At 39.6% G+C, this 17,147-nt stretch overlaps 1 protein-coding gene across 2 annotated transcripts in view; it reads left to right on the top strand.

Moving 5' to 3' along the window:
• The window catches only part of scube1 (signal peptide, CUB domain, EGF-like 1), a 73,770-nt gene that overhangs the window by 49,692 nt on the left and 6,931 nt on the right, over positions 1-17,147 (top strand). Inside the window, exons 7-13 of one of the 2 annotated variants that reach the window (XM_084406569.1) lie at positions 479-568; positions 4,977-5,093; positions 11,887-12,009; positions 14,292-14,408; positions 14,496-14,618; positions 14,704-14,823; positions 16,394-16,504. In XM_084406569.1, coding sequence (XP_084262695.1) covers positions 479-568; positions 4,977-5,093; positions 11,887-12,009; positions 14,292-14,408; positions 14,496-14,618; positions 14,704-14,823; positions 16,394-16,504 — 801 coding nt within the window. The remainder of the gene's footprint in view (positions 1-478; positions 569-4,976; positions 5,094-11,886; positions 12,010-14,291; positions 14,409-14,495; positions 14,619-14,703; positions 14,824-16,393; positions 16,505-17,147) is intronic. The other variant, XM_084406570.1, reaches the window with a different exon arrangement.

The raw sequence follows: 17,147 nt of genomic DNA, 5'->3' as shown, positions 1-17,147 counted from the left end.
TTTCTGTATCCCTTGTCTCTCTCTCTCTCTCTCTCTCTCTCCCTCCTCCACTGCTCGTCCTCTCTGTTACTGCGGTAAACAAGTGGCTGTTTGATATGGAAGACGAACTACAACGGAAACAGCGTCTTATTGTCAATCTCTGCCCCTCCCGTCCAATCCCTGTCCCCCTTTTGTTAAGCTCCTCCCACGTCCCCATGTTCGTTTCCCCCCTATTTCGGGAGATCTTGATATTCTTTTATTTATCTGTTTGTTCATGTGATTAACACTCTAACAGGGTTATTTGCGCTTCTTCATGGCTTTACGCCTCTTGGCTTTGGTTTGGGCTCAAACGCCAAGGTGGTCAGGCAGCCCGCGTCCAGGCGTCCACGTGTCGCCAGAGGCGGGTCGGCCTGTAGCGGGGCTGTCTGTGCGGGCGATGGACATTGGGCTGCACATTAACCTACTCCTCCCTGTTTGTCCCCTGTCACTTGTGTTTTAGAGAAAGATGAGGCTGCAATTGAGAGCTCTGAATTCAATACCACGTCAGTAGCTGATGTGGACAAGCGGGTGAAACGTCGTCTACTTATGGGTAACTCTTTTCTTCCTCTTTCTATGTGTTGCCATGGCGCTTGTGCTTCTACCCCCTCGTTTCTTTCTGTCCTTTAGTTTGTTTGAGTTGCTTTCCTTTCCTTTGCCCTTCCCCCTGAGGTCACTCGTTCGATATTTCTGTGTCTGACCCTCCTACAAATTAGAGAAATGTCCCTTCAAACATGACAAGGTTCCTTTTGCACTCTCCTTAAACTGTCTTCAACGCCGCCGCCTCTTCTCTTTGACAAAAACAACACAACTAACAACTGACCGCTTCCATCCACTCCCATTTCCAAAGACGGAAACAAAAACAACACTGGATTGCTCTACACTGGATGATAAACCAATCCCCGCTTTTCCAGTCGAACATTTCACTGTATGACTTCAACTTTAGTTGTAATTTTAGACAGTGATTAGTTGAACTGGAGGAACATTTGTGGGCTGAATACTGAACAAATAATGGGCAGATCATTTTATGGAGGAAGAATGACATGAGAGTTGGTCCAGACCGTTTCCACATCATAGGAGGCTGTGGGCTGTGGTGAACCACCGCTGAAGATGCCTGACATCATTTTTACGCTCTATTAATAGTATGTGTTCTTAAAAATTAAATATCGCCATTTATCATCTGCCCACATTTATCTTCTGTCATCTGTGCTCCATAAACGTAGTGTCTGTAAATTTGCTCACCTTTAGAAATGTTTTTATTTTCAATGCTCCCCCTCTTTTAAAGTCAACATGAAATGCCAAACCTGTTTTACTTTCGTAATGTAACATTGTTTCCAACTGAACAAGATTCAATGAGAAAAATGTAGAGTTTGATTTTGTCAAATGGGAATTTACTGGTCGTGAGAAAATGGGTGTTACATACCAAAATGGACACAAAAAGAAAGAAATATATATATATATATATACACACAATCATTCGGAAGTAACAAGGTATTACATTTTTGCAAGCAACATATAAATGCACAAATGTAATACCTTGTTACTTCCGCCCGTATAAGGGTGAATTTATTGACCCCTTGACTGAAAAAGAAAGTTAAAGAGGCAAAGCAAAGGTTTCTATTGGAATAATCTGAAATAATCGTTTTATTTTAATGATAGTGTGCGTTGATGAATCGTTCACATTAAGGCCAGATTCTGAAAGTAAATAGGGTCGTTTTTGATTTTGTGTTGACTTTAATGCGTCTTTAATGGGGGAATGATCGTTTCAGGGTGCGGAAAAGAAATGCAGAATTAAGTTTTAGTTTCCAGTCCATCTGCTTCAGTTAGCTCTCCTAAGAGAGAGAAGATAACTCACGCAGACTCGAACTTCAGAAATATATCAGCCATTTAAATATTTATCCTTGAATTCATGAACCAGGTCCAAGATGTTGTCAGACAGACAGCAGATCTGCCTTTGTATCGCAAAAAAACAACTGTAAAGTATACTGTAAAATATTTGGGAGGACAGACCAGACACCTTTATTGAAGTTTTTTTGTTTTTTTTGGTTGTGGCTAAAGAATATAAGTATGTTTTCAAATTATTATTATAACTTAAAAATAAGTTATGTTTGTGACAAAAAACCCAGCTCCATTTAAAATGTATCAGTGTGTGAATTACATTTAATTCTATCAGGTTAAAGACGATTTAGCCAAAGTATATTCAGTCCAGTTTTCAGTTCATACATTTCTCACTACTGATTGCTTTTGACAATTTTAGGTACACCCAGGAACCTGACGACACCCTTTATCACCTTCTTGATTCTTTTCTGAAATAGTGTCTTTGGTTTATGAATTACTTTCTCCTCCCTGTAGTAGCTGCATTGAAGAAAGACCCAATGTTAACCCTCCTCTGTTTCTACCTCATTTCAGTTTGAGTTTGCTTCCCCCCGTGAGTTGAGATTTCATTCTTTTTTTCCCCGATACACATATACACAAAGTATATTTCAACTGTAGCACTTTTTGACGTGTATGCACACTAGATCATACCATGAACTGTATGGAGAGGTTGTGAAGGGTTTTGAGAGTCACATGTGATGTCATCACCATCTTACTCAGTGACCTCATTATTTCACCCGTCTAAGATCATATTCCAAGTTTCATAATGCACAAATGGGCCCGTTATTATGACAGATTCACACAAGTAGCTTGGCTTTGCATGTGAGTGTTTGTGCAAGTGTGTGTGTTCTATCACACAGGAGCCACAGGAGAACGCTAGATTTGACACTCGGTGTTCCCGCTTCATCCTGCCCTCCTGTCACAGCTGAGGCCAACAGCACCAGGATGTGACCGATCCTGACATATTAAACTGGAAAGTCGGTGTCAGAAAGAAAGCTGCTATTGTACCTAGGCATGATGGGAAACCCAGAGACTGGAGAAGAAGAAGAAGAGAAAGCAAGAACACAAATAGGTGTTTTAAAAAGGTGGTCACTTAGCAGAAAGGGGGGAATTGAAGGAATTTGATCTAAATAAACTGCCGTGTGTCGGGCACAAAAGGGCCTGATCTCTGATTCGTTGACCTCCGGAGCGTGATCCAAATAAATGTCGCACACCTCTGGGCAGCTGTCTCTCGGCTCAAGTCTAGACTTCATCTGAAAGTTGTTGTAGGCACCAAAGCTCTAGATGTGTGGAAGGTCTGTGTGGTTTCCTTCACCTCCCAAAGAAGGGCTTCTTTTCAGCACTGGGACGTTCAGTCAAAATCTCTCCAGTCATCTGTGGGCTTTTAGTTTTAACTGGCCATTCGCCAAAAGGAGCCGGGAAACACGATCACGATGTCTGAGGAATCTTCATCTTTCGTTGTGGAGTGATATACGTATATATAAACATACAAATCCATCAGTCAGAAAGGCACGCCCATTTAGAGTTACCACACCCCTTTTCGAGAACTTTTGGTGCCGGTATTTGGTGTAGTCATTCACAGCTAACTGAATCAAACCCTATTCTGTGTGTACGCGTACATGTCCCTGGGCAAAAGACGGTCCAGCTGTTCTTGGAGCAGTTGAAAAGCCCATAGCATAAAACTCTAATAACAGGGACTTTGACATGCTTAATAAATCATTAACTGAAAGCCACTTCACCCACTCCCCATCCCACAGAAGAAAAAAACGTGCCGTTGAAGATGAAGATCTTCTACGCCTTTACTCTTTTGTGTCCTCAACCAAATTGCCTTTGGGTCTTTGTCTTTGACTGTGTGGTCAGCAAAAAGCAAACATGATGGCTCAAAGATCCCGTAACTGTTCCCAAATGGACATCTTGGCTTCCAACGTGACCTGGATAATCAGACAGAGTGTTCTAACCAGGTGTGATTATGTGGGTATATAATATGGTCCAATCAGAACACGTCTGATGTTTAATATTATGTGGAATGAGAGTTTGGACCAATGAGATTTCACAGTGGGCGGAGCAACTGACAAAACTTTAAAGTGTCACACTGTTGTTACACTTTATTTTAAGGTGACGTAGTTACATTGTACTTACTCAAATAAGTAGTAATAATAATTAACTACATGCACTTGCTATAGGATTACGGTTAGGGTTTTGTTTTAGGATTAGTTACTTGTAGTAAGTACATGTAGAAATGTAAAATAAAGTGAGACCCAAATATGTGAATGTTTTTTTTATTGTTGCATAAAATGATCAATAAAGCAATGTTTCATATTTGAACTTAATGAATGTGTGATGACATCACATATAAGATGGAACTCTCATCTGAGTATTTAAATATGAATATTAAGTCTTAAAAGTTTTAATAATCAAAACATGTTCATATTCATGCCTCCATATAGCATTCTTTGGCCCATGTGCATCTGAATGCAAGTAAAACACAATGTTTTCCAGTTTAACTGCTTATTTTGACTTTCTCTCCACAGTCATTCATGTGACAAGACTAACCCTCCGCTTTCCCCCCTCCACCTTCAGAAACGCTGTCCGTTTTCTGATTTCCCTTCTATTAACTTTATCCCCAGGGGAGAAAAATTCACAACTCTTTCCCTTTGTTTGTCTTTTTTATTTCACATTTTGACTGACAAAGTAGCCAAGGACGTCTTTATCTTTGGCTTAAGGAAGGGCAGAGGGATGGTGTTATCAAAAAAGAATTTAAAATCCAGCTTTTTTTTCACAAAGTATTTGTTTCATGTCTGTCACGAACCTTGTCATCCTACTAAGTTCGAGGGCAAAGTGCTGTATTCGTTTTGTGATTCCTTTTAAACTACCAACTGCATCCATTGGGATTCATTATTTACATGCACCTTTCCCCAAAAATAGTTGCGGTCAAGCCTAGCTCTCAAAACGACTGCACATCCTCACTTAGTTCTTAGTCAACACTGTCTAGTGACTTTCAAAAAACTGTTGAAAATTGATTTCTAATTGTGTTTATGCTCCCTTACTTCCTCTGTCTGTCCCATCCCGTGTGTTTATTTACCCAGAGACCTGTGCGGTGAACAATGGAGGTTGCGACCGCACCTGCAAGGACACGGCCACCGGGGTGCGCTGCAGTTGTCCCGTGGGCTTCACCCTTCAACCCGACGGCAAGACCTGCAAAGGTCAGTGTAGATGCGTGTTGTTTGTATATGACTTGTTTAAAGTTGCAAGGAGCATGTCCTGATTTCCTCCCTCTGTGTGCTTCTGAATGTCAGGGAACAATTTGAGATTTCCTGTATTTAGACTGCAAGGCTCGGATCAAATTGGAGACACGTTATTAGATGAATTCTTTTGCTCAAAATGGTCAGGTATCGGCGGATGTGTGAGGGTGTGTGATCCCAAGCCAAGACCAACTGGCTTTACGTCCGTTTGTCCTGTCGTGTGGAATGGGTCGGTGATGGCCGTGTTGTTGTTGCTTTGGCTGCGAAGCATTTCTCCTTCCGAAATTCCAGCTTTGACGTCAATGACCAGGGGTTTCAAAGTAAAACTGCCGCGTAGTGATCTTGGCATGGGATGATGGTGGGTTCTCTATAAACAAACACACTCAAGAACTCACTGACCATACTACGGTCCAGGAGACCTGCACACTTAGAGATTAATCGCTTCCTGTTCTTCCTTAATTTGATGAACGAGTGTGTGAATGGGCACCTGTGGGTCACTCCACTAGAATGTGTCTGAAATTGGCAGTTTTTTCTTCTTGTCATTTCCCTGGGAGGTTGCCATACTGATGAGGCATGGTCATGTGACCGTTTCTTCAAGAAGGAAGAGAATGTAGCACGTATGTGCCTAAAACAGCCCCATCTGCGCCGTACAGCAAGACGCCTCCACAAACCAACCACTGTTTGATTAGTGAGGATGTCATACAAAACCACACACACGTATAAACACACATGCAGAGCGCCATCCTGAGGTTTGAAGACCTCTAAAGACCTTTCTTTTCTTCTTTGAAACAGGAACTTTAGGCTGGACATATTGAAAGTTTTTATTTTTTATTGTTGTTGTTAATAAATGACCAAGTTTGCCTCACAGCCGAGAGCATGATCTGCTACTGAAAGCAAGCATTTGATTGGACAAAAATTTGCATACACCCCTCAGTGCAATAAGAGTCATCAGTACTGTTCAGTAGAAATGTTAATGTATGCAATTATGCAAAAGAAATCTGCTATACTTGCTTGAAAGAAAAAACCTGCCTGAGCTGGTTTGCATGTTTTTAAGCTGGTTTATGATGGTGTCCCAACATGGTCAAGCTTGTCTTTACCTGACCCACTGATAAGTGGCTGAAACCTCTTTAAAACCAACTGTGAGACCAGGTAAGACCAGCAAACCATTTTAAGCTGGTTTATGATGGTGTCCCAACATGGTCAAGCTTGTCTTTACCTGACCCTCTGACAAGTGGCTGAAATCTCTTTAAAACCAACTGGGAGACCAGGTAAGACCAGCAAACCATTTTAAGCTGGTTTAAACCAGGGAAACTTTGTCAACATTCAACAAAGTGTACTTTTTGATGAGTTTTAGTGGGATGGCTTTAAAGGGGTGTTTTGGGTATCTCTGTGTTCGTATGATAAGATGGATGTTGGTCTGGTTTGGCTGTGACCCGCCCAAATAATTAGGCCCGCCTCAGGGTCTGCCTTCATAAATCCAGCTCAAGGTCTTAGATCTGCTCACTGACACGCCATTTATCACGCACGCACTCATGCACTCACACACATACTTTTGGGTCAATTATCACAGGTGTGCTGTGCCAGTGACCACTTATTACTGCCTGTTAGTGAACTCTGTAAAAATAGCTTGTAATCAAGCTCTTTAGTAAATAAGAACAAGGATGTTACATTAGACTCTAGCTGTGAATGCTAGATCTGACACTCTAGACGTCTCTGTTCAGTTAGGGAGCAAGTGTAAGTAAGCAGTGATTATAGAGCTTCTTTTGATCATCGGTATCAACATATGAGAGGATGGTTTGACGCCTCTGCCTTAAAGCTGATTGGCTGGAGATATAGGCTAACAGGCTTAGTAGGGCTCAGTAGTGACCATCTAATTTGATACGGCGCTCCCTCCCAGCATTATGGGCCAGTATTTGTATTATAATTTTTATTTTTTATTTTTTTATTTACAGTGAATCAAGGTATTTATATGGGAATACTAATTTATACAGAAATATACAAACATGCATCACATATGTAATATCCCATGCATTTCCATGTCTGTGAAATATGTGTGCTCTCCAGCAATATTATAATGGAAATATAAAGCAAATGACTTAAAGGGATAGTTCACCCAAAAATGAAAACTGTGTCATCAGTTACTCACCCTCAAGTTGTTCCAAACCTGTATGAATTTCTTTATTCTGAACACAAAAGAAGATATTTTAAAGAATATGGGCAACCAAACTGTTTATGGGCCCCATTGACTTCCACAGTCTTCCTGTAGCTCAGACAGTAGAGCGTTGGTGCTTGCAACCCAAGGTCGTGGGTTCGATTCCCAGGGATACGTACAACAACCACTTCAAGCTCCAAAAACTAACCATCAAGTACCATAAATGACAAAACATGTATGACTGTAAATGTAGGTTTTTATTTAGTGAAAATAAATTCACAAAAAATTTAAAATGTAATGGGGAAAAAAAAATACTATGGAAGTGAATGGGGTCCATCAACTGTTTGGTTACCAACATTCTTCAAAATATATTATTTTGTGTTCAGAATAAAGAAATTCGTACAGGTTTGGAACAACATGAGGGTGAGTAAATGATGACAAACTATCCCTTTAACTTTACATCTTTAACAGACTATCCGATGCTAAGTCGGTTAGTTTTAAGCCTGTGGAAGCAAGGACAGATGAAAGCACAATAATGATAGGTGTTCAGCCCTCATATGTAATTGGGATGTAAATGTTGCACATAACAGAAAAGGCACAAGTGCCACTTATGTAATAACCCAGGCGACTCTGCGCTTATACCAACGTGAACCACAGACTAAACAAAAGAAGTGCATCACATAGAGATCACGCTGCTATGATAAGTGTATGTGGGTGTGTAAATGTCTACAAGTGACCTTTCCTAATTTTTCCACTGTCATCTTCGCTTTACTTCTCTCACACGGTCTTTCCCCTCCTCAGTGAGTGGTCTCGCAGGGAGCTGCCCAATCTTGCCTCTGTGACATAATCATTTCAATAAAAACTATTTAGGGCATGTTTAAATGCCTGAATTTTATAAAAGGCCCTTCATCTGCGATGACAGACAGGAGAGCTTGGCCAGTACGCTGACAGACGCTCGCTCAATCGCACGCGGGAAGGATATAGAGAGTGATTGAAATGACTGCGAACAGTTTCCAGATGTTTGATTAGAAGGTGTGTGTGTACGGTGTCATCGGTGGAAATGAATTATGGGAGTGAACAGTTTGTCTTGTGTGCGTGCGCGCATATCTGTGTCTGTGTGTGTATGTTTCCTCGGTCCGGCTGATGGGACCCCAGGCACGTCTCTGCTGGCCTGCATACTTTTGTGTTTGGGACTCAAATAGCTTTGAGTTTAGATTTGGTCTTCCAGGTTACAGTTCTAGTACTAGTAGCTGATGGACTAGCAATAACCATGCTAGTCTGTCTGGTTTTGACAATATCTTTTATTATATATAAATATATACAGAAATACATGCGTACATACACACACATAGTCTATGTAATATTTATCAAAATGGTTTCACTTGTTTCAGATGTGGAATGAATTGCCTTATTTCTACATTATTTTTCTTTATTTATTTTTTTGCTTTGGAATAATATATACTGATTTGAATGAGTGTGAAATTAATTAATTAAAATATAAATTTATGAACACACTATATATTATTATTGCATTATCCTAATAATAATAATAAGAAGAACAAAAATAAAAGTAACATTTTATATATATATATATATAATGTTATTTTTATTGTATATATATATATATAATGTTATTTTTATATATATATATATATATATATATATATATATATATATATACTGTATATACATATATACACATATACACACACACACACACAGTATAGACACACATAATATATATATATATATATTATGTGTCTCTACATATACTGTATATACTGTGTGTGTATATAAATGTGTGTGTGTGTGTGTGTGTGTGTGTGTGTGTGTGTGTGTGTGTGTGTGTGTGTAAACTAATAAATGAATAACAATTTAGTTTATTTTATGTAAATAGGATTAGGATTTTTTTTTTTTTTTTTTTTTTTAGGCAAGTATAATTTAAATCTAAAAGGCATTCAGTTTTGGTTGAGGCACTTAGAAGCAAAACAACTAGATGCTTGTTAGAAGAACTGTAAATTCTCCTTTGTTTTTTTGAGTTAGGTCTTTGAATTTTGGATTGCTGAAAATCTATGCACATTTTTCACTATTTTCCTGCGTTTTCTGAACAAGATTTTACAAAGATGCTGGTCTATTATATGATCTGTGATGGATTGCTTTTATTAGTCAGACAATCTCTTCCCGTCTAAGCAGGTGATTCTTGAGCAAAAATAGATGTGTGGACCAGCGGCTGGTTGCATAAACTGCTTAGACTATTCTTACAAGTTTGTCATCTCATTTTTTTAATGTGAGTTACATAGGTAGAATGGACAAATTTGATATCCCTTACTAATTGCTAGCTGATCAGACTGTTTGATCACACACAGTCTTAACTAGTTATGCAACTGAGGATCTTATGATGTTCTAGGGTCTTTTCAGCAAGCTCACCTGTCCTCACAGTCACCAAACAGCACTGTGAAAAGAGCACGCTGTCATACAGCAGGCCTGTTTTCTCCATCAGTTCTCCTTTTTTCTCTCTCTCTCTCTGTCGGGACACTGAGCTCTATTTGTATTAATACACACAGAGCCCAGTAATCCGCACAATAGCAGCCAGGCGGCATCACCTCGGATGACACCGGGCCCGACGGACCCCCACGCGCTCCGAAGAGTTTTAGTGTCGGGGGCGAAATCACGCTGGTTTTTCCTGGCGGCTCTGGACAAGCAGCGCCTGTGTTATTACATGGCAAAATCCCTTTATGAACAAAGCAAATAAAACAGGCCATTTAAATCTCCAAAAAATACACTGGCGCGCTCAACGGCGCATTTCTCAGAGATTAGCTAGCCTGAGGTGAGCAGCCTGAAAACAATCTGCAAAAACGCTCCTTTTGTTGAAAACTCTGTCCTGACTTATTTGTAGAGGTTCATGTTTCCACAAATGTATTAATTTTAATTGCTTTTTTCTCTAAATATTTGGTAAGGCTACACACATCTCTGAGTACAGACCTTCGCTCCAGAGCTCATGGGGATCCCACATTCTTCTTGCAAGCTTTCTTTCTTTCTTTCTTTCTAATCAGATCAAGTTAGCGCAGCACTTGTTTTATAAGCGCGTCTCTGACTGCTGTGTGAGTGTTTACTCTCCCCTGTTTCCGATCGAAAATCGATGTAGATGAGTCCTCTCAGCCTCTCAGTCTTCGCCCCTGCAGTTGTTTATCATTTACAGATGTGAAAAATGTCCAATGTTTGCTTAAACTCAAAGCTTATTTAGTCCCATTAAACTTCATTATGTGGAATATCATTAGCCCCCTGCCTGCGCTAAGGAGCCATTGGAAAAAAAAGTGCATGTGTGTGAGAGTGTGTTTTAGGGAAGTGTGAATGCTAAATCACTGTTAAACATTCCATTATGTCATTTGCACTATAATTAGTTTTTATTCTGTTAATGAATCCGCATGATGTTAAATTGGTTATCAAGCTGCATACACCAGCTCCCTGAAAGCATCTCTTCAATGCAAAGGTTCTGATGATATATATGTGCGCTTTAGGTACTGTAGAACATCTTGTCCTGAACACATATCTGACAGAGATGATAAAGCACTTCCTTTAGGTCATGGAGACCGACTGACCTCACGGCTCAGGCTCACACTTGCTTTTATTAGACAGGATAGGTCTTCTGATTCTGGAGACATCTGAACCATTGAACTCTACGGAGAGGTTTGATGTTAAAACACACAGATTGAGACCAGAAAAGTAGATATTATGATTTAGCACATCAGTCAAAAGATGCAAACTTCTAGAGAGCTTATTCTCCGATCCGTTTGTTCTCTTTCTCTTTATTATCTTTTTTTTTTTTTTTTTGAGAAATAGAGCAGCAGAGATAAATGATTCAGAAGGAGTGAGATGGATGTGCTGTATAATATTGGTGTGCTTTGTGTTTGCTCTTTGCATATGTTTACGAATTGTACAGAACATTGGTCAACTACTCGTTGTTTTTAATTGTGCTTTATTAATAAATTGCCTTGGCTTGTTAATCAAATCAATTAAATGCTGTTTAGGCTTCATATAGCCCTAATTGAAGGCCCTATTGCTCATCCTAGCTTTAGAATGAGATTCATTCAATATGTTTAGATCATTTTACAATTGCATTTTTTAAAGTGGTAAACTATTTCATACAGAGGGATCCAAAAGTCTAAAAATCTGGGGTGCGTTTCCCAAAAGCATCGTTAGTGCCCTGTGTTCAGTTAGCATGTGTATCTGTGGTCTTAAGCTTAGTGGAAACTTTCTGTCCCACAGTCCAGTTAATATTAGTGCAAACCTGAGCCAGTGTGTGTTTGCTACAGCTACTGAAATAACTGCAGAGGAAACCCCAAACTCCACACATACACAGTTTTCCTACACATTTGTTGATGGGATTAGCTTTTATTGGGTTTGTGGACGGCGTGCCAGGGTTGGCTGATATATTTAAGATGATGTTGTGGAGCTGTGTATGTGGCTGCCTGTTTAGGAAAACTGTTTATATATCCAAAAAGCTGTTTATGAGAATAGCGGTACTGGTTTTACAACCCCGTATCAGTGTTTTTCACCATTATCATCATCATCATCATCATCATCTCTCTCTCTTCTCTGCAGACATTGATGAGTGTTTGGAGAACAATGGGGGTTGTGATCATTTCTGCCGGAACACGGTGGGGAGTTTTGAGTGCAGCTGTCAGAAAGGACACAAACTCCTGACCAACGAGCGCACCTGTCAAGGTGAGTCACTTTTCACACTACAAATTGTTGCTTTCTGGGTGGAAATACAAATGAACATTTTAGATCTACATGGGTACGGATCCCCGGCTGCACGTGACATGCAGGAGAAAATATATAATGGCCATTAATTAAGAGTCTGTTCTCTCGTTTTACTAAATCAGGGTCACGTTGTAATAATTTGTTTCCCTGTTGCCTTGTTTTAGTTTGTTTTACACAAAAGGATATGTTTAGGAAAATGTTCAGGCTGCACTGATACGTACAACAACCACTTCAAGCTCCAAAAATAACCATAAAATATCAAGTACCATAAATGAGTAAAAATTTAACGACTGAACTGTAAATGTTTATTATGACTGTAAATGTAGGTTTTTATTTAGTGAAAATCTTCCTCTCCACTCTCAGCTGTAAAATTGTATTCATGCTTGCCAGCTACAGTTTGGAATTTTCTTTGAATAACGAACTGTTTATCGCACAAAGCTATTGTACGGCTTTAAAAACATCTTGACTAGTTTTTGAATGAAAAAGAGCCAAAACTCTCTGGAAGACCCCATCACTTTGGGGTGAACTATTTTAAAGCCATTTGGGCGAGATGTGGATGTAGAAGCTGTCTACACACACACACACACACTGTCCCACACCTCTTCATTAAAAGCACCTCATGCACAGGCTGTTGTTTGGTTGGGATGCTGGCAAGCATTTGGCGTCGTATGAGGTGTGTGTGTGTTTAGTTGAGTTTACAGGAGGTGAATGGTGGCGGATTCCTATAAGCATGTCGGAGCACGAGTGGGAGTACAAACAGAAATTATTTTATTAAGCTAAACCAAAACACCACACCACCTTATTCCTGCTAATCAGTGTGTGGGGTGTGTATGTGTTTTTATTGAAGGGTGTGTTGTTGAAGCGCGATGTTGTGGATGTGCCAGCTGTGCTAAGATGATCTATCAGTCTTTCTGTCATTCGTGTCTCTTTTCCCCGCTATGTTTATATAGGTACATCTTTAGTTTTTAATTATTTACTTTTCTATTCAGAAAACAGCTGCCTGTCTATTCTATAGGTGTGGCAAAGTGGGTGTAACAGTAATATTAAAGGTAGAGTTGGCAATTTGTTTTAGAAACACTTTTTGTTATATACTGGTTGAAACTCTCTTTACATCCTGATCAGTAAGAGGTGGTCTGAATATTAAAACATGTACATAAATCTTCTGTGGAAGTCTCAGGACCAAAAAATTTTAGTCCAATCGATAAAATGTCCTACCTGCCTATTAGCATATGTATTTCCATACATCCGCACACACCGCAGATATCATACATCATCAGCGCGTTCAGTAAGACTATGCAGAGTTGTAGACAGACCGGAGCTCTACCCGGTGCTGTTCACGTCCTCAGACTCGGATTTATGCGTTTCTATGTCAACACTATCAACGCCAAAATGAACAGCAGCAGTCAAGTGGTAGAACAAGAGCTCTGTAAGTTGTTTGCGTTCATTATTTGTAATGTTATGTGCTTTGAGACATGAGGTAGTTTAACGCTTTGCAGACTCTGCTCTGGCTGTGTGCGTTCATGTGTTTTGGAGGAGGCGTGGCTTTGGAGACGCTCTGAAAGGAGGGTGGGATCTCATGCTTTCAAAGCTAGCTTGCTATTGCTAGCCTCCCCGAAATTGCCGACCCTACCTTTAACTTAAGTATGTTTTGACTGCCATGATGCTGCATGACATGGATCTCTCTCTGTCACCTATTTTTAGATGGCAAAAGTCACTTAGAAAAGTAAAAGTCTCCTCAACATGATGCATGATTGAGGTATCACTCATGTCTGTAACACAAAATGTGCTTTTTACGGTTTGGGATTTTAACAAACATACTAAAGACCATATAAATTGTATGCTTGTCCTAGAAAGCACCACTAATTACACTGGTTGCAATTGTGGCTTTGAAAAACGTAACCAAAAATGAGTCGGTAACCCTTTACAGTGTCCTTGCTAGACATGTTACATATTACTATAGTAATTACTGTAAATTGTGCATAATTTGATGTAACTAACCCCAAACCACACCCTAATCCAAACCCTAACCCTATAGTAAGTACATGTAGTTAATTATTATTACTCAGTAGTACTTATAATGACACTGTTTTTTGTCTTTTAGGATACTCATGATGAGTATCCAAGTTTCTGGTGAAATCACTATTGTGGAGTCCATTTTACCGCAAGCCAGGAAATGATTATACACAATTGATTTGCGTTGATGGTGTTGTGTGTGTGTAAATGTGTGTGTTTGTCCTCTGCAGATATTGACGAGTGTTCCTTTGAGAGGACATGTGACCACACCTGCATCAACTACCCGGGAAGCTTTGAGTGTGTGTGTCACAAAGGTTACAGCCTCTATGGCCTCACACACTGTGGCGGTGAGTTCACAATCTCAATACCAGCCAATGGTTAAAAAAATAAAATAATCATAATTTGATGGACAAACTGTCATCTGTGTGTAACAGATATTGACGAGTGCAGCATTAGCAACGGGAGCTGTGAATATGGCTGCGTGAACACACCGGGCAGTTACGAGTGTGTGTGTCCTCCTGGACAAAAGCTCCACTGGAACAAGAAAGACTGTGTTGGTAAGTCCTCGTTTCATTCCCCGTCCCCGAAATATCCCATAATGTTAGTCGTTTCCATGGTAACCGTACCTCGTTTGTCCCTCAGAGGCGGTAAAATGCCTCGCGAATGGGAAGCCGGCACCTCGTGCTCAGCTCAGCTGCACTAAGACAGGTGGAGGAGAGACGTGTTCGCTGTCCTGTCCATCAAACGCCCTTTTCCTGGCTGGTTAGTTACCTTACTTTTGGGGATTTCTGTGGAAGTCATTGAACAGCATGTTGTATTGTGTGTTGTTTGGATACATTCAGTGCAGTTTGATTTGTTTAAATTCAGTGATGTACATTTTAAATTGTAAATCTGTTCACTTTCTTATACATCTGAAAGGAATATATTTATTTAGATCAAGCAGCACTCTATGGTTATTGGCTCAAACAGTCTTTGCCCTCTGCTACCCTCTAGTGGCTCAAACCTTACATCACAAAATTTGCACGCTTGGTTCAATCAAATCAAGAAGCTTGATGATGAAGAGGCTGATGGAATGAGGAAAAACTGGCCAGAAATGAGAAAGCGCATGAAAATTAAGCTTTCAACAACTCACAGTCATATTAATACTGCTATAATGACGTTGAACATGCTAGCATTGTCGTATCTGTTAGATAACCAAACAAACAATAAAGGGCAAGATACGTTCAATTGGCCTGACCAGAGGAATCACGTGAATGTGATATTTGACATTCTGTGAGAAAGTGAATAGAAAAGAATGTTGCAACGATATTTCATAAGTACATCTATCATCTCTGCGGACTGATTTGGTAAAGGTATTAAGGTGTTAGACGCCCAAAACTTGTCTCTGACAAATTTTATGCAAGGACCATCGGTTTAGAGGAATGTGCGTAAACATATTAATACCCAGAAGTAACTTTCAAACAAGTCTTGATTCACTAAACTTCGGTCCATTCCCACAGCTCTAACTCAATGGCCACATTCTCACTCACTACGATCTAAAAAACATAAATACAGTCAAGTTTGCACTACAAAAACAAGTATTAAAAAAAATCAAAATCCCCCCAAAAAAATTTTCAGTGAATATTTATTAAATTACATTTTTTAGAAGCTTTGAAGTTTTTACGCTTAAAACAAGAAACTTTTTTTTAATATATATAGAAAACTTGCAGTGCATGTACTACAGAAAGTAGTGTGCATTATAAATATTAAATATAGTGAACAATTTGGCAATGCAGTGGTTGTACTACACAAAGAAGTACACATTATAAAAGCTAATATGCACTATAAAGTCTAGTATGCACTACAATAATAAGTATGCACTAATCAGAAATGTGACCTAGTAGTATATAGTAGAATAAGTCAAATGAATAAAATCAAAATTTCATCTGTAAGTTAGATCAATGCGAATCTGAGTATATGAGTGTGTGTGTGTGTGTGTGTGTGTGTGTGTGTGTTTATGGCTCTTGGATTCTCTGTACGTGTGTGTTAATGGTCTCCCCGGGTTCGAGCACTAAAGCTGTATAAAACCTCTTTTAATCCTGTTCACCCGCGGTCTGTAGCCGCACGCCAACAGAAATACTCAGCCTGCCATTGGACGATTTGTGGCAAGGCCGAAGTCAGGCCAATGACTCTCTAGACAACTTCACAGTGCTCTGTCATCCTGACAGCCAACCCTCTCAACTCACATACAGTACATCATACACACACACTACGAGACAATACTCAGGTGCATGCAGCACCTGGAACATCTGTTTAAAAGCTTTCTCTCTCTCTGTGTGTGTGTGTGATTTAGACTCTGAGAACAGTTACACACTGAGCTGCGGGGTGCCTGTCCAACCAGGTAAAGTTCCACTGAAGAAGAACGTCACTACATCCAGCAGTAGCTCCCTGCAAACCTGCACAGGTACTGCATCTTTTCTCTCAATAACTGAATTGTGGTTTAGAATCTCTCATAAACATGTATGTCCTACAGTCAAGTATGCACTACAAACAGTAGTCTATAATATGTATTAAAACAGCTAACGTGCACTGTAAAATATAGTATGCAGTACAAAAAAACAAGTATTCACTACAAAATCTAGTGCATAAATCTAGTATGTACTACATCTCCTCTCAAACTTCAGTAGATCGAACACTTGCCTTTTCCTGTTTCCTTCCCATACCATCCATTTTCTCTTCTTTACTTTTCTTTCTCTCTTTTTTCTTTTGATTGTTTCCTTTCTTTTTCCATTTTCTTGTTTCTTTCCCATTCTCTCCAATTTCTCTTCTCATTCCTCTCAACCGAAAAGTTTTGCATTCCCCCAAGAAACTTTGTTTTCGCTTACAAAATGTTTTGTGTTCACCTGAGAAACTTTACGTTCGGTCGCAAAAAAACATGCAAAAGTGTTGCGAGCGAACACAAAAAGCATTGAAATCTATTTTTATCACCATGTCCCTTAATGGGCTCTGTACTCTCCTTTTCCTCTTCTTCTACTTCTTTTCTTTCTTTTTTGTTCCCTTTACTTTTTCTGTTCTCCCTTTTCTGTTTTTCCCTTCCTTTCTCTTTT

This window comes from Rutilus rutilus, assembly GCF_951802725.1.
Source record: "Rutilus rutilus genome assembly, chromosome: 4".
Lineage (NCBI taxonomy): Eukaryota > Metazoa > Chordata > Actinopteri > Cypriniformes > Leuciscidae > Rutilus > Rutilus rutilus.
The sequence above is the reverse complement of the archived record's forward strand: the minus strand, read 5'-3'. Positions and strand labels throughout refer to the sequence as shown.